This window comes from Lactuca sativa, chromosome 1 (genome assembly GCF_002870075.4).
Source record: "Lactuca sativa cultivar Salinas chromosome 1, Lsat_Salinas_v11, whole genome shotgun sequence".
NCBI lineage: Eukaryota > Viridiplantae > Streptophyta > Magnoliopsida > Asterales > Asteraceae > Lactuca > Lactuca sativa.
In genome coordinates, this window is record NC_056623.2 from 41,396,725 (window position 1) to 41,420,620 (window position 23,896).

The 23,896-nt window shown below is 32.8% G+C and overlaps 4 protein-coding genes across 7 annotated transcripts; 1 reads left to right on the top strand and 3 right to left on the bottom strand.

Annotated features, from left to right (window-relative positions):
• Positions 1-988: 988 nt before the first annotated feature.
• LOC111909509 (boron transporter 4) lies at positions 989-6,663 on the bottom strand. Of its 3 annotated transcripts, XM_023905331.3 has the most exons (14): positions 6,512-6,663; positions 6,041-6,146; positions 5,825-5,907; positions 5,528-5,720; positions 5,280-5,418; positions 5,036-5,201; positions 4,783-4,949; positions 4,531-4,704; positions 4,005-4,100; positions 3,796-3,912; positions 3,395-3,717; positions 3,023-3,302; positions 2,795-2,932; positions 989-1,415 (listed from the first exon to the last, which is right to left on the bottom strand). In XM_023905331.3, exons 2-14 carry the CDS (start codon positions 6,142-6,144, stop codon positions 1,383-1,385), a joined length of 2,013 nt encoding a protein of 670 aa, XP_023761099.1. In that variant the 5' UTR covers positions 6,145-6,146; positions 6,512-6,663; the 3' UTR covers positions 989-1,382. The 3 variants fall into 3 exon arrangements, 2 of the variants coding, with proteins under 2 accessions (XP_023761099.1, XP_023761093.1); XM_023905325.3 differs by having other exon boundaries at positions 3,395-3,912; XR_002856210.3 differs by lacking the exons at positions 5,825-5,907; positions 6,041-6,146; positions 6,512-6,663 and having other exon boundaries at positions 989-1,197; positions 1,318-1,415; positions 5,528-5,738.
• Positions 6,664-12,199: 5,536 nt separating this feature from the next.
• LOC111909496 (uncharacterized) lies at positions 12,200-15,351 on the bottom strand. 2 transcript variants are annotated; one of them, XM_023905318.3, is made up of 7 exons: positions 14,794-15,351; positions 14,241-14,376; positions 13,991-14,072; positions 13,725-13,903; positions 13,205-13,342; positions 12,981-13,120; positions 12,200-12,595 (listed from the first exon to the last, which is right to left on the bottom strand). In XM_023905318.3, exons 1-7 carry the CDS (start codon positions 14,909-14,911, stop codon positions 12,375-12,377), a joined length of 1,014 nt encoding a protein of 337 aa, XP_023761086.1. In that variant the 5' UTR covers positions 14,912-15,351; the 3' UTR covers positions 12,200-12,374. The 2 variants fall into 2 exon arrangements, with proteins under 2 accessions (XP_023761086.1, XP_052625836.1); XM_052769876.1 differs by lacking the exon at positions 14,241-14,376.
• Positions 15,352-18,469: 3,118 nt separating this feature from the next.
• LOC111909488 (probable histone H2A variant 3) lies at positions 18,470-19,816 on the top strand. The gene is made up of 2 exons (XM_023905315.3): positions 18,470-18,816; positions 19,400-19,816. Exons 1-2 carry the CDS (start codon positions 18,691-18,693, stop codon positions 19,694-19,696), a joined length of 423 nt encoding a protein of 140 aa, XP_023761083.1. The 5' UTR covers positions 18,470-18,690; the 3' UTR covers positions 19,697-19,816.
• On the bottom strand, positions 19,773-22,992 carry LOC111909481 (uncharacterized). The gene is made up of 7 exons (XM_023905308.3): positions 22,350-22,992; positions 21,883-22,190; positions 21,169-21,804; positions 20,954-21,082; positions 20,654-20,857; positions 20,171-20,371; positions 19,773-20,074 (listed from the first exon to the last, which is right to left on the bottom strand). Exons 1-7 carry the CDS (start codon positions 22,618-22,620, stop codon positions 19,961-19,963), a joined length of 1,863 nt encoding a protein of 620 aa, XP_023761076.1. The 5' UTR covers positions 22,621-22,992; the 3' UTR covers positions 19,773-19,960.
• Between the last annotated feature and the right edge of the window lie 904 nt (positions 22,993-23,896).

Genomic DNA, 23,896 nt, shown 5'->3' on the forward strand with positions numbered 1-23,896 from the left:
TAGTGCTACTTTTTTGGGATAAATTTGTTAAATTTATAAACTTACCGACTTCATCCCTTAAAATCAGTATAGCCATACCATTTAAGACATTTGAGATGCATGAAGGTAAATTCGTAATGGTCTTGATGAAAAGTTTATATTTTGGTTATATTTCTCTTTTCAAGGTTATCTGGAATTGGCTTATCGTGAGTCTAACTCAATGTAGTAAAAAAATTTATGTTGATATTATCACTATTTGCAATATTTGTATCTGATTGTATCATATTTTGTTGTGATATGCAGAAAAGGCATGAGGTGCCACACAATTTTAGGAAGTTATTAAGTTCAAGGCTAAGAAGGCTTCTTGACACAGGAGGCCTTCCATTTTTTTATTATAAATGCAGTAAATAGCATTGTATTTTCAATTTATAGCTTTTTTCCTATTTTTTTTAAAAAATTTGGTTAGTTTTTTTTTTCCAAAAAAGAAACACCAACTAGCCATGTACTTTGAGTTTTATGTTGTCAACTCACTTGAGGGTCCAAAGTTTTGATTGCTCCTTCCATAGTTGTTGGGACGGGGATATCCATGTAATGTTACATCTTATGATCTTATCTAAAATGACATTTTACTTTTTTTTTTAGTCTATTTCATTTTTTTTAATTAAAATTACATTGTATGTTTTTGCTATGTACTCACATCCAACTCATGCAAAACATGAGCATCTACACTAGTTGATTATTCAGTTGTTATAAGCTTTATTTTATATCATTTAATTTTTCTTATTTTAGAACACTTCTAAGAATAGATTATTAACCTCCAAAACAATACAAAAGATATATAAATACAATTGTACACAAATGTGACTGCTCAGGAAAATATTTGCACTAAAAATGGTGTAGTGGACTGCACCTTGCAAGCACCACCTTGAGCGTATACGTAATGTTTAAAGAAACCCATCTCAAGCTCGAGTTTCTCAAGTTTGGCTATAAGATTTAGAAATAATTATGATTATGAATCCAAAACTTATAAATGCTAATAGGATACACATCTATTAATTGTAGGTTAGGCATGTGTGGTACTATTTCATCACATTGTTGATTAGGCTTATGTGCCATATAAGTACTATTGCTTACACTTTCTTTGAACATCGTCTATATATAGTTCTATTTCATCCAACTCCTGCTAGTTGTGCATAATACCCCCCATATATAGTAAATCTGGAATAAAAACAACATGCAAAATGCACCAGCCTTGAGCCTTCATATTATAAACTTCATCGAACCCGTTTCAAACAAAAATTTTGTATGTAAGTAGCACGATGGAGGGTTGAACCTTACGTGGGTCTAGCATCATTAGTATTGATTGTAGTTTCTTTGAGCATTATCAATAGTTTTATTCTGCCTCACTCGGGCTGGATAACATCACCAGGGTAAATCTAAAAAGAACACAAAAAATGCATTAGGCTTTATGTTAAGTTTTACTTTAAATTGTTTGGAATCCAAATTGATCTTAACTGAAAAATGCGCTAAGGTTTATGTTAAGTCTGATTTTCAAGATCATTAATAGTATCTTGATTTTAGTATGACGTGTGTCTTATATAGATGGAAAGCTCTTAATGGGGTCCACTCGTGGCGTCAATTTTTCTGTTTTGGCCTTAGATTTCAAGATTCTCCAATTTATGCTCATTTCCCGTTCTAATTTTTTTTTTCTATAGTTGTAAAATCTCGTGCTTTCCTTTATTTTCGAAAATCACATAATTAGTTAGGTTACGTTTAGTTACGGAAAAACAATTTTCATTTCTCATTTTTCATTTTCAGTTTTCTTTTTCCGATTTCAGTTTTCATTGAAAAATTTAGAAAACACGTTTGGTTAAAACTTATTCCTTTTTTCATTTTCGGTTTAAGAAAATTAGAAAACATATTTAGATGTGTGTTTTTCTATCGGTTTTCATTTTTAGAAAAGGACAGTGATGGTAGGGTGGGGGTGGGCGGAGTGGGTGAGGTGGTGGCGGTGGCGGTGGTAGTGGTGGGGGCAGCAGAGGTGGCAGTGGTTGTGTGAATGATGACGATGGTGATGGTGGTGGCAATGACGGTGATTGTGGTAGTAGTGGTGGTAAGGGTGGTAGTGGTCGTGGAAAATTTAGAAAACACGTTTGGTTAAAACTTATTCCTTTTTTCCTTTTTGGTTTAAGAAAAATTAGAAACGTATTTAGATGTGTTTTTTTCTATTGGTTTTCATTTTTAGAAAACGACGGTGATGGTAGGGTGGGGGTAGGCGGAGTGGGTGAGGTGGTGGTGGATGTGGTGGTGGCGGTGGTGGTGGGGGCAGTAGAGGTAGTAATGGTTGTGTGAATGATGACGATGGTGGTGGTGGTGGCGATGATGGTGATTGTGGTAGTGGTCGTGGCGGTGTGACGGTGGTGGTGGTGGTGGTGATTGTGGCGGTAGTGGTGGTGATGGTAGTAACAATGTAGTGGTGGATTTGATGGTAGGTCGGAATTTACAATAGTGGTGTGTGTGTGTGTGTTTGGGGTAGTGGTAGTGGGTGTGTGTTTTTGTGGGGGGCAAAGTGCGTGCATGTATTCTTATTTTTCTTGGAATTTTTTTACGGAAAAAAATTTATTTTTCCGTAACTAAACGTACCTTGGTATCTCGATTTCATTAATTTCTAATCAAATTTGATTTTCTATAATTTTGTAGCATTTGTCGAATTTAGCTGTTCTAACTTGTAAAAGGGATCGAATGTATCCCTTTGAAGGCATAGTGTTGTTAGTTCTGTTCTGCGTCAGTTGAAAAAAAAAAAAAAAAAACATACCTGGGTTCGTTTATCTTCGTTGAAGCTAAGATTTCGAATCTTGATCTCGCCTCTATTTGTAGTCATTTCATCTAATATTTCAGCATGACACACCGTCACTTCATCTTCATCGTTCTTGCTATCAACACCATCGATTTCCTGATTATATATTCATGTATCTTCTCATGAATTTATAAAATAAGAAAAAACGATACGCTAAGTGAGAAACATCGATATGAGCAAACGTACCCTAAGACTAAAGCTGGTATGTCGTGATGGACCACCCACAATTTCTTCATACTCGGCTGCATCCAGTTCACTCAAATGATAAGGGTGAAACAGCTTTGGTAGAATGTGTTGTCGTATGGTTATCAGAAGGAAGAATGGAACAGGGAAAAGAATCCCCGCAATAGGTATCCATGTCACACCGAAACACGTAAGGAAATACACAATCTGGAAGATCGTGAACATGACAATGGTTCTATATGGCACAGATTCAACAAAAGAAGCATGAACCCTTTCAAGAACCCTGACAAATTTTGATGATGAAACATTGAAACATTGATATGAGTAATAAGTATGACTTGGAGTGCAAGAATGAAATGTTAACTGTTAACTCACTTGTATCTTCGATTATGGGGAACGAAAATAAGCAAGATTCTTTCCCAGAATTGGTTTCCAGGAAGACTGTCGATGGCCATGTAAGCAAAATATCCCCATAAAACCGATGTGGGTATCAATTTTATTAAGGGCATGGCACATATAGACACTGCTAAGAGAATCGACTGTAGAAAGTTGCTGACCCTTTGCTCATTCACACGAACAGGTAAGTAGGCATCGATGTGTTTCTCAGGATCAAATTTCTCCTTCATGTTTTTTCCTTCGATTTCTACATTCATGACTGCTTCCTGCAAGTCTCGTAGTTCTTTAACTATTACATTTGTCTGCGATGAAATTGAAAAGATTTCAAGGAGATCGAAATTGAAGATAATGCTTGTACGAATAATAGATGGAAATTTTACAATTGGGGAGTTGTCGATTTCTATGAACACGTTTTGCATCTTGTTGTACATTTCAGAATTGCTAGCTTTCTGTTTTATGCTTTCATTGGCACTCTCCACCATCTTCTTTCTCATAAACTGAAAGTAAACCATTAATGATTAACCATTTCAAATCCGTTAGTGAATTCAGAAAACCAAGTGTTAATGGACAATTTTCCCCTTAGACGTACCTGTCTTTTAAGAACTGCTAGGCTTTTAGAGTGCATGGGGGACTGAGGCAAGACACCATTTGACGGGGGTAGTCCAATTAATCCACAAAGCAATGTCTAGGAAAAGATTAAATGATACAAGAAGTTAAAGTTTGAGGGCTAACAAGGGTAAGGGGTTGTTTCTTTTTTACCTTAGTGAGCTTAATGGGTTAAGCACTTAATCATGACAACGATACATCATGACTGTTTCTTTTTTTATACTTAATATGGACAGAATGACTTAATGGATTAAGGCATTAAGCATAAAACTTGGCTTAATGAATTAAGACGCTAATCATTTACCTATTTTTCTTTCTTTGTTTTCCCTCCAAACTTATCTCACGTTGATGAATATTGTGAAATCTAACTTTTGGTATGTAAAGGCAAAATGATAATTTAGTTTTCATTAAGACGGTTTATTTAGTCTAGAAAAAGAAACTTAATGGGAGTTTAAAAAAAACATCCCCTAAATCAAGGTCCATAATAACAAGAAATAACTGCTAGGTACCATAAATCCAAGTAGGAAAATGTCGTAATGATAAGCTGATGGATTCTTGAGATTGAATTCTTTTTGTTGAGCCAATTGTGAAGCAACACTATGATCAAAGAAATAAAGCCCGGCTATCATAACAGCTGGGATGAAGGCAGCCAAGATATAAACAGGAGGAACCTTGCCCATGTCCTACAAGTCATTATAAGAAACTAAAGGTTACGCTGCAAAAAAATTCACCAAACTAAACAGAAATTTGCAAAGATGTACCTTGATTACAGTCCAATGGTATAAAGATTCAGAATCCCATAAGAGTGGGCTAAAGAGCCTTCTTGGAACACCAGATGGAATTTTGCTTGGTACACAGAAAGAGAGTGATGTCCACACTACAACCATCAATGGAACCCCATAGTCTGCTATGAAGTTTCTAACACACCCTGTATTAAGTATTAACAACAATAACTACATGTTAAAATGATATAGAAAATAGCTAAGCCACCAGGTTGCAATAAACTTGATATACCTGTTCCATACAACCAGGATCTTGCTCTCCTACTTCTTAATGCAGTGTATAGAAGTCCAAACGAAAATATAATACCAAGCAAGCCATTAGTGTAAAGCCACTGAAATTGATATTTGAGTAAATTTGGTTCATCAGATTTGGGTGTTTTGAACTCGCTCACTAGTCCCTAGTCAACAAAACCAGAATTAGTCTAAACAAACTTGAAATATTTTCTCGAATTATCATCTTCTACATGACTAAATACCTTGATGGCCTCTTGAATGAAAAGTACAGAAATTAACATCCCAAATGTTTCCCCTGCAATCCTGGTGAATCTAGTGATAATAGCACAAGCGTTGAAAATCCCCAAAAGAAACAAGAGTAGAGCTGTCCATGTGCATACCCTACAAAAGTTGTATATACATTAATTGCTATCAACATATTCAAAATTGGAAGATGAAAGAATTTGTGAAAACAGGAGACATGTGGTGAAGGGATTTCTAAAAATATTACCATCCTGCCCAAGCTAAGAATAGTTGTTGACCCAAATCTTGCCTTCCTTTAGCAAAATTATACAAGTATGTATACATTATGATTGTAGGTTCTGCAACTCCAAGTATAAGAAGAGGTTGACCACCAAGAATAGAGTGTATGATGCCACATATAGCAGTAGAAGCCAAAGTCTCCACAGTGCTCAAGCTTCCATCTAGATATTATATATGTAAAAAAAAAATATACTTTTGTTGATATACAAAAACATAAATGTTTTTATACATGGAGACTTAAAAGATGGTTCAGAAAGTGTCGTGCCTGTATCTCTGCTAAGTTGCTCTCCAAAAGCAATGACCGGAAGTGCAGAAGCAAAGAAAATGTAAGCTGTTGGTGCTAATATCCTACAATGTCATTGAAAGTTAAGAATCGATTAAAAGGGTAGTATAATTTTCTACATGTTTATGGAAAATTAGGATTAAAAGATAGCGCGTGTATTGAAAGGAACATTTAGATCAGTTAAATATATAATCTTACCCAATTCCGGACTTAATACCATCAATCCAATCTTGTTTGTAACACGATGCTCTTCCTCTAATGTCCCTTGCTATCCCTCTGAATGGAGATTTCATGTTCTCCATTCCTGATATCATTGAAAAACAATCCCATCAGTTTTAACTTTCAGTAAAAATATATATAAATAATAAAATAAATTAAGAAGATATTGTTTTATCATCAGATTTCATGTTCACCATTCCTAATATCATCCAAAATACCTTCAAAGTTTGCTATAGTTTAGCTCTAATATAAACAAAATCATACAGGCATTTAAACAGGTTAGACGGAGAATACAATTCAAACGTTTAAACAAAATCATTTATGGTTATAGAATTATGATTCATCAAAAAATGTTAATGCATCGTCTTGAAACAATGTCATTAATGGATGAATTTACGACTCAGAAGTGTGACAGATATTCCGTTAAACTGAAAAGAAGTCAAACCCTACGTAATTACTGCTATCAGTTTAACGATGCCAGTAGGAGCAATGAGTTTAGAAGTTGGAAAATTTCAAGGCAGAAAGCTCCTTCTTAAAGCGTCCGCCATGCGCGGATAGGTCCGGATCCAGTGCGCACAGCTTCACATTGTTACCGTCTACAACTGGTCCCAGCCAATAGTTAACAGCCATTTCTTTGACGACGTGCGACGTGGAAACATTCAAACCCTTTCGCCAATAACTTATAAATTTTGTAAACAAGAGACATACATTTCAATTTCAATATTATGTAACAAATTAATCAACTCTAGTGGCATAGTTAAACTAATTTTCTATGTATAATAATTTTATACAGGGTTGATCCAAGCAAATTTTGGGCCCTGAGCAAATACAAAAAATGAGGCTTTAAACTGGACCATATGTAACAAGTATGAGTTAAATACTAATAAGATCGCTCAACTTATCCTATTCATTGGGCCGGGCCTGTATGCCTAGAAAATTAATCAATTTTTAATCAACTAATTTTCTATGTAACAAGTTAATCGATTATTAAGTTTTTGTAGGTATAACAACTTTTGTTATAGTGGCAATAATGGATCCAGAACAAAAATATTGGAGTCCATAATATAATTAGTATAATATGAATTGTATTATTTTAAAATTTTAAATTAAAATACTTTTTCTAAATTAAATGGTAGGACCACCAGGATTAAGCCTTTTGTAATTGTTTTTCTTCTTTTTTGCTTTGTCTCTTCCAATACGAGGTTGTGTTTCATCCTTTTTTTAGCTGTTATCATCTTAACATTATCGTCATTTAAACCAATACAAAAGGTTATGGTCCTACTTATTCATTTGACTTTTGGGAGTAGGAGTTTTTATTTTTCATAATCTATGTAAATTTCTTTGTAGAGGAAACTTTAACAGTAAACACATACATAAGGCTCGAAAAACACTATAGTACATATAATTCTATAAAAAAAATTCTTATATGCTGTCAACTCTACAAAATTTAATGGAACATATATAAATATATTTAAGAATTATACAACGTTTTAGTCATTGAACTTCAAATATATTAGATTTCATCTAATGAATGACAATGAGGCTTGCTGTCTCGTTCAACTCTTCAATTGTTGATATTCTAAAGTTTGTTGCAAAAATCAAAGTTATTTAGTCTTCACATCTGAAAGAAAAATCTTACTATTTTTCTATGTATAGAAATTTATTAGATGTCTAAAATAAAATTCAAACCCATAATCATTTTGATCTTCTAATGTTGTAATCATGGAATGCTTGTGACCACATGACTAAATGTATAATGTCTATTGTTGAAGATTACAAAAGAAAAAGAATATTGCTTTTGAAAAATCTTTCCCATTGTATTTGAAAGCAACTTATCATTATTTTTGTATAAAGTATGAATTGTTATTAATAGATGTTTCATAATGGACAAGTTTATTTTGGTTAACGAATCCAAATAAGTACTTAATTCTTATTAGACAAAATTGCAAAAATGTCCATGTGGTTTCTTATTTTATGTGGTTATGGTCCAAACGTTTGAAAAGTTGCAGATTTGGTCCTTTTCAACAAGTTTTATTGTGGTTTTGGTCCCTCATCCGTTAAGTTTAACTGGTTGGCTGTTAACTTTTTTAAAATGACAATTTTACCCTCAGGGAACATTTTCGCAGTTTTGTCTTTTACCATACCATAAGGACCATTTTTGCATAAGTTCTTTTTTATTTTATTGAAGTATTATATATTAATAAATATTATTTTTAATATATAATATTATATATTAATAAATAATTTTTTATGGGATTATTAATTTATTATAGTTGTTTTTTTTGGGGGAACGACTATAGTTGATTTTTTTAAATTTTTTTTTTGTTTGAGTAATTCTTTTTATTGAGTTATTATATATAAATACATATAGTTTTTAATATATATAATTTATATCATAATAAATATTATATTATTGGATTATTAATTTCTTTTAGTTAATATTTTTAATTCTTTTTTTAATTATTTTTATTGGATTATTCTTTTATTTCTTTTAATTTATTATTTTCTTCATATACTAAATATTTTTTTATTGGATTATTAATTTATTTTAGTTAATTCTTTTAAAAAAAATCGACGTAATTATTTTTTATTGAATTATTGTATATCAATACATATAGTTTTTAATATATAATATTTATATCATAATAAATATTATATTATTGTATTATTATTATCTTCTAGTTAATTTTTGTAATTTCTTTTTTTTTAAACTATTTTTTGTTGGATTATTACTTTTAATTTATTATTTTCTTCATATACTAAATATTATTTTATCGGATTATAATAGTAGTTCTTGTTAATTTTATTAGTTCCACCACAAAGTCATGGGATACGTAAAATCGTGGTCTCTCATCATCGAAATCGTTAGGATCGTTGCCAAACCCTTTCATTTCATATAGCTTATGATGAGAAACCATTGGGAAAATACCACCACCATCACTCGGTCACCACCACCACTTATAAATGTTATTGGGGTTTGTTGCGCATTATGTGGGATATGAAGGATTCCATTGGATTATGAAGAGGTTGTCGCAGGTGGCTACCAACAACGCTGGGTGGAATAGGGTATAATATCTATGGAACCTCCGATGAAGGTGTTTGGAGGTGATCCTGCTAATTTTTGACGATGATAATCGACACTTTTACGTATTTCGGCGACTTTGTGGTGAAACTAATAAATTTAAAAACAGTTAATAGTATACATTCAAAATAAAATAATAATCCAATAAGATAATATTTATTATATTAAAAAAATAATAAATTAAAAGTAATATTTCAATAAATTAATAATTCAAAAAAATTACAAAAATTAATAATCCAATAATGTATTATTTACTATGATGTAAATATTATATATTAAAAATAATATTTGTTGATATATAATAAATCTAATAGAAAAGAATTGCTCCAACTAAATGAAATTATAAAAAGAGTCAACTAAAAGAAATTAATAATCCAATAAAATATTGTTTCGTCATATGTAATAATCCCATAATATAATATTTATTATGATATAAATATTATATATTAAAAACTATATGTACTGATACATACTAATTCAATAAAAAAAATTACTTCAACAAAAAAAAATTAAAAAAAATTAGCTAAAATAAATTAATAATCCAATAAAACAACATTTAGTATATGAAGAAAATAATAAATTAAACGTAATAATACAATGAAAAATGTTTAAAAATTATAAAAATTAACTAAAAAAATTAATAATCCAATAATATAATATTTATTACGATATAAATATTATATATTAAAAACTATATGTATTGATATATAATAATTTAATAAAAAAGAATTACTCCAACAATTTTTTTAAAAAAAATCAACTAAAATAAATTAATAATTCAATAAAAAAATATTTATTAATATATAATATTATATATTAAAAATAATATCTATTAATATATAATACTTTATTAAAATAAAAAAGAATATATGCAAAAATGGTCCTTATAGTATAGTAAAAGACAAAACTATGAAAATGGTCCCTGAGGGTAAAATTGTCATTTTAAGGAACTTAACGGATGAGGGACCAAAACCACAACAAAACTTGTTGAAAAGGACCAAATCTGCAACTTTTCAAACGTTTGGACCATAACCACATAAAATAAGAAACCACAGGGACCATTTTTGCAGTTTTGTCTTCTTATTAAAATGAGCCTAGTTGATATGGTCGTGGTTTTACTAATCAACTACTCCATACACAATAATTTTTTTTTTGTAGTACACAACAATTTATATTTTGGAGGATTATACAATTTGTATATTATACCACCTATAATACATTAAGACATAAATTGTTATGTATGACAAAAAAAATTATTATGTATGGATCAACTCTCAATTAAAAAGCTATTTGAATACATTACGGACAACTTTGCATAGGTTTGATCCATTTAGCTCATATAAGATTATTTTCTTGTGCATTGGAAAGAAATATAAATAATTACTATTTTAACTTTTAATAGAGAAATCTAATGTATATCAAACATTCTTTCTCAAAATAGCAACATCAAAATACCAAAGAAAATTGGCAACTTAGATTTATAATCGGTGGTAGTCATTAATTCCAAAATATTTGGACGATAATTGTTTTATGGTTCTTTCCATCGTTCAAGTTTACAATAAAACAACAAAGAGGAACTATCACCTAACTGAAAAACTTGAAGAGAAAATATTCAAGTTGCAACGTTAGCAACTTGATTAAAGTAAAAAGCTTTTAGGAAGAAAAAAGTTAGATTTGTACAAAATACAGAATATTATATGTCGACCCCCGGTTTGGGCCATGTGGAAAGTCGATACCCACTTGTATAGCAATCACCAATTGTTGTTTGTTACTTTATTTAGAAACAAATGAGACAAGAGGGGCAAACCAATCCAAACAAAATATCCATATCTAAGTTTGACACATTGTAGGCCTAGTGAACTGGCAGTAGGCTATATTTTGTGACCATGATCCATATTTTCTGAAATATAATAAGTGGGCATCATTTGTTGATTCGGCTCGATCATTTAATAAAATCAAAACCAAATTTTAAAGATTCTGTTTTTTAATTACATGTAGTTTTTTAGCATAGTTAATATATATATATATATATATATATATATATATATATATATATATATATATATATATATATATATGACATTCGACATTGCATAACTCTTATTTGTGTAGAAGTATACGATAAAAGTAGTTTTAAGTTTTTAAAGTATATAAAATGACATAAAACATAAAGTTCTAAAAAACTATCCAAAAATAGCTTCCAGATTATGAAGTTTTTATGTAAAATAAAAGTTTAGCTTTTTACTCACAATTGAAAATTTTTAATTCAAGTTCTCTTAAAATCTAAAATTTAAAAACTATTAAAAACTCTCAAAGGCTAGTTATGGAACATAACTATAAAAAATCACACCTAATTATCAGATTCTTAAAAACCGAAACCAGCTGTCATACTTTTTTTTTTCAATTTTAGGTTCGTTTTCAGTTTTTTTACACTCCCTATACAAAACCTTTGAAACATCATCACCTAGCAACAAGCTTGTCATTGGATTTTTATTGCAGAAACACAATTACAAGCAACATTCAAAAAACTGATCCGACTATTTTGGTGACTATACTTCGGTTTCGTAAAAAGATTTATCACCCAATTCTTATCACAGCATAAGTCTATAAACATAGATGGCGTATTTTATTTAAGCGTTTTAAAATATGGAACCCGTAGATCAAAGTCAACAAATCATTATATTAAAGAAAGATCTTCAATAAAGGAAGTTTGTTCATGTGCATATCTTTAAACTTTTTTGGTAGCCTTTAATAATGTAAAATTTAAAAGCAATCGACTTTTATAATTATGATACAAACACATAAAAGGTTATAGCCAGCCATTTTATGTATGTCATTGTTAAAAGATATGTTTGTCATTGAGCATGCAATGAAGGCTATAGTCATGTCTTTTGCACAAAACACAGTACAATTTGTTTTGTTCTATCCTATGTCATCCTTACTTTCAAGGCAATGGATTATAAATAAATCCAACAACTTTTAGATCAACTAACTAAGACTATGACAGAGAACTTACTAACTATTTAAAGCAATCATAATCGATTTGAGACAGGATGCAACTTTCAACACATAACCCAATTATACGTATAAACTCACAAGAAAAAAAGAACACAGAAATCAAACCCTGTGTTTAAAGGAGGATATTCAACTTCCAAGTGATTCAACAAAACATATGTTACTACTGGTTAGATTAATAATATAACCTGAACGTGAACATGAAGATGATTCTTCTTAGTCTTTGTTGGCAACATGTAAATCCTCCAACTTTGATGCAACTACTTCAAGGGGTGAAGGTGAAGAGTGCTTGTTTGGGCCATTTAAAGCAGCTGTGGGTGTGGGTGGCTGTGTCTGCCATATTCTTACGGTTCCATCTTCTGAGCCGGATGCGTATGATTCACCTCCCGGTGAGAACCGTACAGAATGGACCGGACCATGGTGACCTTTGCAAATTGCTACAAACACAAACAAAAAAAAATATTAATAATAAATAAATAAACAACAATGTACTCTAATTAATCTTAACCTTTTTATCCCACATACTTTTATTGTCTTTTCTTATTATAACATCATACTTTCATTGCTTTCTATTATATCATTGTACTTCCAATTTTTTTGTTTTAAAAAAAAAATCTACCTAATTATAACATTGTAATTTCCATTTGTTATATCTATCCGATTATAATAGCGAAAGTTCATTTGTATTTGGATGAAATTGGTATAAAATGCTAGATTTTCAATGTTAATTGTTGTAATAGGAAAAAAAATAAAGATGATTTACGCAAAAAAAATATATAGCAGATTTTCACATAAAATATATATAAAAAGAAATTTGCTTACCAATCTCTTCGCCAGTATTAAAATCAAAGAGACGAATCCACATGTCTTCCCCTCCAGCAATAAACTTATTACCAAACTTTGGTTCCAGTGATGCTGATTCCACAGTACATGGCATATCATAGCTTTTCACCAGTCCAAAACTAAAAGCAAAAAAAAGGATTTTAAAAATGAAATATGTATTTTGTACAGATTACAGAAATTGAGAGAGTTTATTTACAACTTACTGATTTGCATCCCAGAACTTGACACTAGATCCATCTGCAGTCGTAATATAACGTCCGTCTTTACTTACTTCAGCACTTGTTACAGATGATTTTGTTTCTAGTGTATGGACAATTTTGCCACTTCTCACATCCCATAGCCTAAATATTTATTACATGTGTCAAAATGGCAAGATTTGTTCAAAACATATAAAGTTTTAGGGCAAGTTGATTTGACCCACTAACACTTTTTTATTCATTTTTTGAATTTTATTAGTAACTTCTAGGGCAAAAATAAAACATTATTTTTTGCAATCAAAACCACAGAAGTTCCCAGCAATTAATTAACCATTTTGACCTGTTATATCCAGTTTCACAGGTAAATTCCTTTAAATTTTAACTGTTTGACCTAGTAACAAACTAAAAGTATAACATAACCCAAAATAGACCTATATTCATAGAAACTGATTAAAATTGACCCTAACCCTAAATAGAAACATAAGAAGAAGAAAAAAAGTTGTGAATTATTGAGTTAATTGCATACCTTACACCACCTGAATCAGAGCAAGAGCTTAATATAGTTTGGTCACTATGAAGCCATGCAACTGTCCTTACAGATCCAGGGCTAGACTTCTCAACTTCCCGTGGGGGTGCATCCGGACGAATTAAATCAAATATGCGAAGTATCTTCTCAAAACCACCCGTCAGTAGAAGATGTGTATCCTATATATTAAACAAAATTTGTTGTTTTTTATATTATTTATAAAAAGAAAAAAAAAATCAAGTTTTTAGGTAAAAATATGAAATTACCTCAGAGAAGGAACATGCCCGAACAATATGTTTGTGGTCAAACGAGTGCAATTCATCCCCAGTTAATGCATCCCATATTTTCCTGCAAAAAGAAAGATCAATTATATTAAAAGCATGTTATAATTTCAATTTATCAATAACAATTACAGAAAAAATCTTTTTGAATTATGCATTCTAGTGACAATAATTATTGTTTCATGATCTTTTACACTATATATAATTGAGAAAAGAAAATGTTTTGACTACATACGCAGTGAAATCAGCAGATGCTGAAGCAGCACGAAGGGCATTAGTGTCCAAACAGCAACTCCACACTGCACCTTTATGCCCCTCAAAAGTTCCAATCCAGTCCCCAGTCTCTCCATTTCTAAGCATAGGAGTGGAATCTGGAAGACAAATCTATGATTGCTTAAAACAAAGGTTTGTGATGTAATTTCACATTTATCACAGTAATCTACTATCTTACAAGTTAGTGACTTACAACTACTTTTCACCTAAAAATCGATTAGTTTGACCCTCGATTATCAGAAAAACAAAACAACAACCAAATTATCAAAACACTCACAACTGATATAATCCTCCTAGCCATTAAAGATACTATAACTATACCCAAAAAGACAAAGTTATGATCATTCAACAACAATAACATGTAGGCACTTAAGAGCAAAAACTGGAATCGAGTTTCACTCAATTACAGCATGATCCTTTCAACATTTATATTAGAGCAATGAAGTGAAAGACAGATGTATTTCATAGAGCAATAATATCATGAAGCAAAACACAGAGCTCAAAATACGACATACCCTTGCTGGCACTGATGAGGAAAAACCCATCTGGAGTAATCGGGCTGTAAAACAAATCCACCACCGGGCGAGAATGACCATGGCATACAAGAGGGACAGCCACTTTCTTCTTATCCATTATATCTCTTAAATACTAAAATTACACAAAATAAAACCTAAAATACGATCTTTTTTTTAGTTTCAAACCCAAATCACAGTCCTCGATCCTAATTCTAGAAATCAAGGACTTATAGCCTAGAAATCGACAACTGACCTACAAAAACTCGCACAATTGCCTGAACAAAATGTCTGATGTTCGTATCAATAAACAAAATCTTACATAAATACTTTATAATATACGTGTAGAATACGAGGTAATGACGGCAATCAACGCAGGTGGGAAACCTAATTTTTGAAGTTCTGATCGCTTCTGTCTGATGAATCCACACCTCCTAAACCCAACATCAATGGAGAATAGATCAAACTATTTATATGAATCAAAACTAAAGAAAAAAAGGAAAATATATATATAATACTAAGATATAAAGATATGCGTATAGAGGGCTAGGCGCAAGGCTGCCGTTGAGGCATTGCTTGAATTTATAGTGTCCAAGCTCGGGCTTTTCTTTCTCGGTGATGGTCCCTAATGTTTCATGGTTGTGTCATTAGACCCCCATTAACTTTTTGAGTGTCCATCTATACTCCTTGTTTCTTTTATTTACAAACATACCTCGTGTCTTCATCTATAATCAATTAATCACACTAAAAAAGTCGATTTGTCTTAAAAGGGAGGAGGGGGGAGGGACTTTAATTCGTGTATCGTAAATGGGTTCCTTCGCATCCATTGCGACTCCTTGTTTTTCGAGGTTTGGGGGAAGAGGGCTCACATTTATCGATGATACTAAACAACCTTTTTAGGATCATCTTGTGCATCATACTCATACCTATCTCCTAATTGAAATCATGGAGACTCGAACTCTAAACCCCTATATTGGGAAGCTAGTGTCTTGCCTAGTAAATCACTAAGTAGATGGTTTAATTTATTTATTATATAATGATATAATGATTTGCATACTCGTTCTATTTTATTTCATATATGTTGCGTCCCGTTATGGATCCAAATCACCATAGTCATTTATAACATAAATTTCTTCATCTTTATAAAGGATTATAAATTTTTATAATAGGTCTATTATTGACATGCATTGCATAAAAAGATAAGGTGAAAAATTAAATTGAATTATATTAATAGTGTAAAAGAGTTTATGTTAAAAGCATTAGCAAAATGTTAATTTTAAATGAAATAATACAAAATGTTATAAGCATCTAAACACTTTGCATTACTTCTCAACATACTTGATTCATTTTATTATTGTCGTAGCCCTAGAGTTTTACTCACTAAACTTCTTAATCGTACATTAAAGCTTTACACCCCGTTCTCGAGTTCAACTTAACGAGAGAAAGGAAAAGAAATTGGTGGAAATGAGAAAAAAAATAAAAGAAATTGATGTTCCCGAGTTTCATTAAAAGGAGGGAGGTGGAGGGAAATGGGATGATCACTTTCCCTCCTAACTTTCCTTCCGATTTGGGAGGATTTGGAAAGAAAGAACAAAATGATTCATTTTCCTTTCGCTTCTCTCCAACTTAGGAACACAAAAGAAAATTTGTTTTCCTTTCCTTCCTTTTCTTTTCTCCCATGACTTTTTTTTTTCTTTTCTTTTCTTTTGTTAAACTCGGGAACAAGGTGTTAGGATATAGTGTTTAAAACTAAGATAAGACAAATCACATCAGTAGCTAAAAACCAATTCAGCTTCATGCCTAAGAGGTCCATGACCGAGGCAATCCACATACTTAGATGTCTTAGGGAGAAGTTTGGAGAAAGAAACGAGGGCCTTCATATGTTGTTTGACTTGGAAAATCCATGTGATAGTGTTCCAAAAGAGATTATTTGGAGGACTTTGGGAGCGAGAAAGGTCTTAAGGTATTGTATTAGGGTCATATATGACATGTGTCCGAACTACTGTTGGCGATATAGAGTTTTTCCCTATCAGAATTGGGTTCCACCTGGTTTCGTCACTTAGCCCTTACATATATGCCCTAACTACAGACGAAGTATCTCACGAGATGCAAGGAGAGGTACCATGGTGTATACTTTTGACGACAATATTGTTTTGGTTTGCAAAGACTATGATTGAGTTTAATATCAGGTTGGACAACTAGGGAGCGGGTGTTGAAAGAAAAAGGGCTTAGGATCAACACATGTAAGATCGTGTATATTTGGTGAAATTTTATAGAAAGAAAAAGGGCTTAGGATCAACACATGTAAGATCGTGTATATTTGGTGAAATTTCATATGGGAGCAAAATGGAGAAAGGGTAGAAGTTTATATTGATAAGCAAATCATACAACCGAATGAAAGCTTCAAGTACCTGGGGTCTATGATTCATATGGATGGGGTATTGAGGATAATGTCACTCACCGTATTAAGGCAGGATGGTTAAAATGGAGAGCAGACATTGGAGTCTTATGTGATAATAAGGTCCCATCTAAACTTAAGGAGAAATTCTATAGGGGGTTGTAAGGTCGTCTATGTTGTATGAATTTGAATGTTGGTCGAATAAGAAGGACCATGAGTGGAAGATGAAGGTTGTTGAAATGAGGGTTTGTGGTGGAACCTTATTAGATCGAGTTCCGAACTCAATTATTAGAAACTCGCCAGGAGTGGTGATAATTAATAAGAAATTTAAGGAAGATTGTGGTGTTAAGGACATGTCTGTATAAGAGAACTAATTGTTGCGCTTAGGAGGATGGAAATAATTAGTGTGGATGGTGAGATGATGAAAGGACTCCAACGAAGAAAGTTAATAGATAAAACGATGTTAGACTTGGAGGAGGTAGGTCTTTGTGAGGACATGACCTCAAATAAAAGGGTGTGGACGCATATGATCAGAGTAGTTGATTAGTATATGAGTAATCATATGAGTGGATCCCTTGTTTGTACCTTTAGTCCTTCGAGTGGGCCTTTGTTTGCGTTGAATGCGAATCTGACACTTGTTCCCTCTTACTGTATACTTATATTTTCTAGTAAGTGTTCCAAGTTTGTAATTAGTGTTACATGCTTTATTATTAGTATTTTGCTTAAATTGCTCGTACATGTAAACCTTTTACCTTTTAGGGTGACCTTTGTTTATGCTTGCATCCCTATGAGTTAATCATTTGCTTTCCATCTTATTATATGTTGCATTTGATTTTAATTGTTCGTGATGTTATGTCTTGTGTTTGTTCCATGCATTAATTCGATTGTTTGCTTAAGTGTCGTATATTCATATAATTTACACATTCTACACGCACCCTCCTTATATCTATATTTATTGTTTATACCTTCTTTTTCTTCAATCCTTTTATTTTTCTTATATGGGAGATGGTGGACTAATGTGTGTCATGAAGAAGATCTTAGTCAACGAGACACATAGTAGCTATTTTAATTATTTAATTACTCGTTTTTATTTTTCTTATATGATAGATGACGGACTAATATAACGGAGATTTTAGGCAACCAGACACATTTTGACCCTTTTTTAATTGTTTGTTGGAGCTTGGGAATAGGTTCGGCTGTCCACCATCTTACCTCCCATGTACAGAGACTTTTTGAAGAAGATGGATCAAAATCGTCATATCTACTAAATAACAAGGGCTCAAGTGCTATATATGCACATATAGTGATATAATTCAACAATCGAGTCCGATCGATCGTCTTCCGATTCTTCGAGACCCTCTGCTTTCACCATCTCTGTACATAAATATCTCAGTCCGCTCTTCTCGAACTTGTTAATCGAAAGACATTAATTGTGCCAAAGAGATCCAGCGAACGGAAACGCTAATTCGGCCGGAGGAATTCCGTACTCAAGTGGTGGGAAAATGTCGGGAAAAGGAGCAAAAGGTCTGATAATGGGGAAAGCATCTTCCTCTGCTGTGAATGGATCAAGCAACAGAGATAAAGACAAGAAGAAATCCGTCACTCGCTCTTCGCGCGCCGGTCTTCAGGTCACTTCTCTCTCCCTCTATCTCTCTGTATGTGTGTATAAGATATACTCGAACAAACACACGCAGACGTATGTATGTATATCAAATGAATACAAGAGCTTCAGTTAACGGTTTAGTGATTACTGGAAGTAAAATACATTTTCGAAGACTCTGTTGACCTCATTTTAGTTGTAATCAGTAGGTGCAGAGTCTGAGATCTAGTCCGATGAGTTTGTTTACGCGAACTGTTTTTCATGAGAATCGATCCGTTCATCACCGACACGGAGATTGTCTTGCGATTTTATTCAAAATCAAGTTAATTTGACCTTTTACACACTTCTAACACTCTGTTCTTCTTACACACGATCGAAGCTATACGAATTGTTTTCTTCGCAAAATCCAAACACAATTGTGCAGATATGCATTAATGAATAATTATAAACACGTATCTAATCTCGATTAATTCTTGTAGAAATACTTCTTTGGATTTTTAAAAAGAACAACGGTTAAGTTTTTTCACATCAAAGTGGTTTTGTTAAAAATATAATTTAATTGTAATACTTTGCTATGAGATTTGAATGAGTTAGTGATTCGATTTGTGCAGTTTCCTGTGGGTAGAGTTCATCGTCTTCTGAAGATGAGAGCTATGTCTAATGGAAGAGTTGGAGCAACTGCTGCAGTCTACACAGCAGCTATACTAGAATACCTCACAGCTGAAGTTCTTGAATTAGCTGGAAATGCAAGCAAAGATTTAAAAGTGAAGCGTATAACACCAAGGCATCTGCAACTTGCTATCAGAGGTGATGAAGAGTTAGACACACTCATAAAAGGAACCATCGCTGGTGGTGGCGTTATTCCTCACATCCACAAATCCCTCATCAACAAATCCTCCAAAGAGTAAAGTGTGTTGTCACCTTATAAGTATTTCTGTTGTTTCTTGTTTTTTTTTTACTTTATTTAATGAACTAAGAACCATGTTTTGAAGATTATGATGAATCTAATTTCAAAATTCAAAATCTCATATTCACAGATATTATGTGACGTAGTAAAAGAGGCTTAAACCATAGGAGTCCAAAAACTAGATTACAATAAATAACAGGAGACAGAACCTTTTGAGGTGTGATTTGAGTTGCAACTCCTATGAATTTTCATGTATAAAACAAAACTATTTATCTGTTTTACTTAACAGTTTGCTGATGAAGGGTAACATTGCTGCAAGCAACACCTTTGGGCACTCCTCATGAGGCAGATGACCACAACTTGATATTGCAACTAATGTCTGCAAAAGTATACATGTCATTATTTTGTCAAATAACAAATATATAGAAAATCAGAAGAATGGTGCAAGATTCATTAACTTATAAGATATACTCACAGAATCTACAAATTTAGATGACATGGCTTGAACAGATTTTAGAGGTACAAGGGCATCTTCAGCTCCTGCAATCACCAAAACTGGGGTGTCTTTCACTGCTTTCACTAATAAGGATGCATTTTGCTCTGAGAGGACTGTATCAGATGATAATCTACCAATCTCATACAAAGCTTCATCCCAACCCTCTACACATAGTGGGGCCTGCATAACAACTGCTGATTAGATCACCACAAAGAGATTAACATAACGGGTTAAATGAAAGAAATAGCATCCCACTTTTACTGGTTTGTTTATTATAACAACCTATTTTCGTATCTTTCTATTACAACATTGTACTCTGAAAAATCTACCTAATTATAGCAATGTCATTTAGATATTGTGCTATTTTCATTGCTATAATATGGTAAATCTTCAAAGTACGATGCCTTGATAAGAAAATGTTATAATATACAAATCAAGGTGATATGTTTGTGTATAGTATACCTTGTAGAGGCTTAACACATCTGTTGTTAGCTTGGTAGCATCATACCATGCCCTTCGATTAAAAACTTGACAAATTTCTGTCCGGAGTAGAGAATGAACCAAATGCTTCTTTCCTAAAGAAGTGCGCATCAGTATTCTAGCCAACCCAGGAACCACTTCTCTTGACAAACTTACTGTCAGCAAAACCACCCCCTTAATTTCCACCTGAAAAATAATTTTTTTCACTAATCTCAAACTTATAACTTAATAGAAAAATAATAATAAAGATTGTTGGCATGCACAAATTTTATATAAGCTTACATCAACAGAGCTTAATGATGACCGGACTTTTTGTGCTGCCTTTAATGCGAGCAAGCCTCCATCATCATGACCAACAAGCACAACAGAAGAAAGCCCAATCTCTTTACAGAAAGAAATAAGCATGTCCACCTGGAAATTATTTTGAATATGAAATTAACATAACAGTCTTGTAGTGTGTTTGGCATGCATTAGACTCAGACTGATGTGGACATTACCTGGGTATCAAGCATGTAAGGATTGGGTAATTTATTAGCCTCCCAATCCTCTCGCCTTGGTCTAGAGGTCAAACCCCAACCAGGACGATCAAAAGAAGCAACAATACAATTCACCTGTCGAGACAACAAACCCATTACATGCCTCCATGAAAAGACTCCCCCTCCAAAACCATGCACCAAAACAATCCCAAACTGCCTATTAACTTCACAAACTTTTTGACCAAATCTATCCTCATTAGTTCCTTCATTATCTTCAGAAAATACAGGGGAACTCGTGCCATCTAGTAATGGAGCGTAAAGAGAAGAATCTTGAATTTGAATGCTATAACTCCTTCGAAGATGATGTTGTGTCTTTGAAATTGCACGTAAAGATGGATTTTCAAGAAGAGTTGTAGAGGATAAAGTACGAGAAGGTGGAATAGGTGTGCTAAGTTTGTAGTGGATGCTCAAATCATTCCAAACCATGAATAAACTATCCACATCAGCTAGTAATCTAACTGGAAACTCTCCATGGCTATGACCTACACGTTTTCTTCTGATTTCATTGTCACTTTTCTGTGCCCTGTCAGCAGCAGGAGTTGAAGATCTTGAAACTTTAGCATAACCGATTGAAAATAAAATTTGGCTCAAAAACACCTGCATTGTAGTAAAGTAGAAACAAAATCATTCAAAAAAGATGCATATATGATCATATAAGTTATTATTATAACGTACCGATTCAGGATCAACTCGGTTGAACATGAGCTTCCTTCGAGCTCTGCAACTTGTTCGATAAGCAATAACAGTATGACCAAGAGCAAAAACAACAGATGATAAGAACAATACATGCATTCCCCATGACCTTTTCAGATGAAGCCTTTGTTTTGAAAGAGAAGATGAGGCTTCAGCTTCAAGCTGGGAATTGACTGTGAAGACGCACGCTTTAACTGATAGAACAAGTACCGAGAAAATGGAGCATAATGTCACTGTTCCAAGATATTGGCCGTGTGAGAGCACAGGGCCATCGTACATCATATAAACACCTACAATCACAAAGGAATTTTAGATAAAGCTCTTCTAGTTTCTAACTAAAGTTAAAAGTTCAAGCTCGTGCTGAAAACAGCAGAAAATAATGCAAAATGCATAGTCATGATTGATGATTAGGAATGAAAAAAAATGCAGGATTAATCAAAGTTGCGTACAGGTGATAATGAGAGATCTGATAGCGGAAACCACAGGAACGTCGATCAATGAACTTCTGAAATCGTATCTACGCAAATGTTCCTTGAAACTGTAGCATCTAAAGCAGGTAAAGCTCGAAATTAGAACAGAAGGAACCAATATATCACCAATCGCAACCAAAATTGGAAGCCATAGGATCAATAACGACGCCAGCATCACAATTAAGAAATGTAGTGTCCGTATAAATCTCCGTATCTTCTCAAATGATCCTCCCTTTTTTCCGGCAGCCATGGTTGTCCGAATTTCTCAAGTTTTCTCTAATTATGATAATCGTTGTTTCAGGTAGGTCCAGGAGTGTTACGAGATTGAAGAACCAGAAACGTGAAAACCCTAGCCGATGCCAGAACAAACGGCGGCGTATCAGCCATTTGACGCTCGCCGGTGAATTAATGAACGTCCTCTCTTTTCTCCTATGTGTCTTAAGGTTTTAAATGGAAAAGAGTGTTATATCCATGGCTAGGGTTTGGTAGAAACGCTTGAAATCTGGTAGAAAATGGAAAAAAGGGAATCTGAAAAAGCTTCGTGTTGTCTATGAAACAGAGAGACGACGAAGTCTGGGATATTTCGACGGAGGAGCTCTTTTGTTGTGATTCTCGTTTTCCAGTGAACCGGTGCATATTTTTATTATTAAAAAATTAAAATAACATAATAAAAAGAATATGCACTTTATGTCAATTTTTGTTGAGATATTGGAAGGTTGTAAAAACCGAAATCCAATGTAGAATCGGGTATAAAAGAGCATGATCATAAAATCAAATAAACAAGATCTTACCAAAAATTACATAGTTATAAGTTTAAAACATGAAAACGCATTTCCATATCGGTTGATCATAAGAACAGATCAGGACATTTAGATTTTACAAAAATGGCATATTTAGTCATTTACGATTCAGTAAGTGTAAAAAAAAAAAGAAGGTAAATAGTACGAACCAATTGGGTAACAATTGGAGTTGGCTAAAGAATCTTGATAAAATGTAGGAATAGATCGGACAATGCTTTTACGATCACCATCTGCCAAACTCGATCCTACTACTATCTATATCATTTTTCAAAGTTACAATCGTAGGATCGGGATAAGTATACAAAAGTATTTCAATATGACCATAATTTGTTTTTGGATCTAACAAATGACCACTTATTCCATCAAAAATGGTCATGAATCAGTGTGTAACATCCCAAAATCACGATAAAATTTTACATTTTTAATTAAGTAAAATCATTATTTTTAAAAAACACCCAAGTCAAAAACCAAGTATCAAATACAAATATCTCATAATCATAGTGTAACAAAATCTCCCAAACATATCATCGAAGGATGTCACACCTTTGTTTTCTCTCGATCATTTGAAATACCTGAAACATGAAACTTAAATTGTAAGTCAAAACTTAGTGAATATCCTCAAAGTATCACACATAACCAATACAAATAACAACATGCATGTATGAGCCTTCAGCCTGACTGGATTGCCTCGTAGGGCCTACAACATATCTAGACCACTCTCCGGGC

What these genes read in the sequence shown, in the direction of transcription:
- LOC111909488 (XM_023905315.3), top strand. Translation starts at nt 18,691, where the DNA reads ATGTCGGGAAAAGGAGCAAAAGGTCTGATAATGGGGAAAGCATCTTCC. An exon ending in CTTCGCGCGCCGGTCTTCAG is followed by an intron (nt 18,817 to 19,399) that starts GTCACTTCTCTC and finishes CGATTTGTGCAG; the next exon opens with TTTCCTGTGGGTAGAGTTCA.
- LOC111909509 (XM_023905325.3), bottom strand. Translation starts at nt 6,144, where the DNA reads ATGGAGAACATGAAATCTCCATTCAGAGGGATAGCAAGGGACATTAGA. An exon ending in TTCTTAGCTTGGGCAGGATG is followed by an intron (nt 5,419 to 5,527) that starts GTAATATTTTTA and finishes CAACTTTTGTAG; the next exon opens with GGTATGCACATGGACAGCTC. An exon ending in ACCATTGGACTGTAATCAAG is followed by an intron (nt 4,705 to 4,782) that starts GTACATCTTTGC and finishes AATGACTTGTAG; the next exon opens with GACATGGGCAAGGTTCCTCC.
- LOC111909496 (XM_023905318.3), bottom strand. Translation starts at nt 14,911, where the DNA reads ATGGATAAGAAGAAAGTGGCTGTCCCTCTTGTATGCCATGGTCATTCT. An exon ending in CCTCATCAGTGCCAGCAAGG is followed by an intron (nt 14,377 to 14,793) that starts GTATGTCGTATT and finishes TTTGTCTTCCAG; the next exon opens with ATTCCACTCCTATGCTTAGA. An exon ending in TCTGATTCAGGTGGTGTAAG is followed by an intron (nt 13,343 to 13,724) that starts GTATGCAATTAA and finishes ATAAATATTTAG; the next exon opens with GCTATGGGATGTGAGAAGTG.
- LOC111909481 (XM_023905308.3), bottom strand. Translation starts at nt 22,620, where the DNA reads ATGGCTGCCGGAAAAAAGGGAGGATCATTTGAGAAGATACGGAGATTT. An exon ending in CATCATTAAGCTCTGTTGAT is followed by an intron (nt 20,858 to 20,953) that starts GTAAGCTTATAT and finishes ATTATTTTTCAG; the next exon opens with GTGGAAATTAAGGGGGTGGT. An exon ending in CATCTAAATTTGTAGATTCT is followed by an intron (nt 20,075 to 20,170) that starts GTGAGTATATCT and finishes ATACTTTTGCAG; the next exon opens with ACATTAGTTGCAATATCAAG.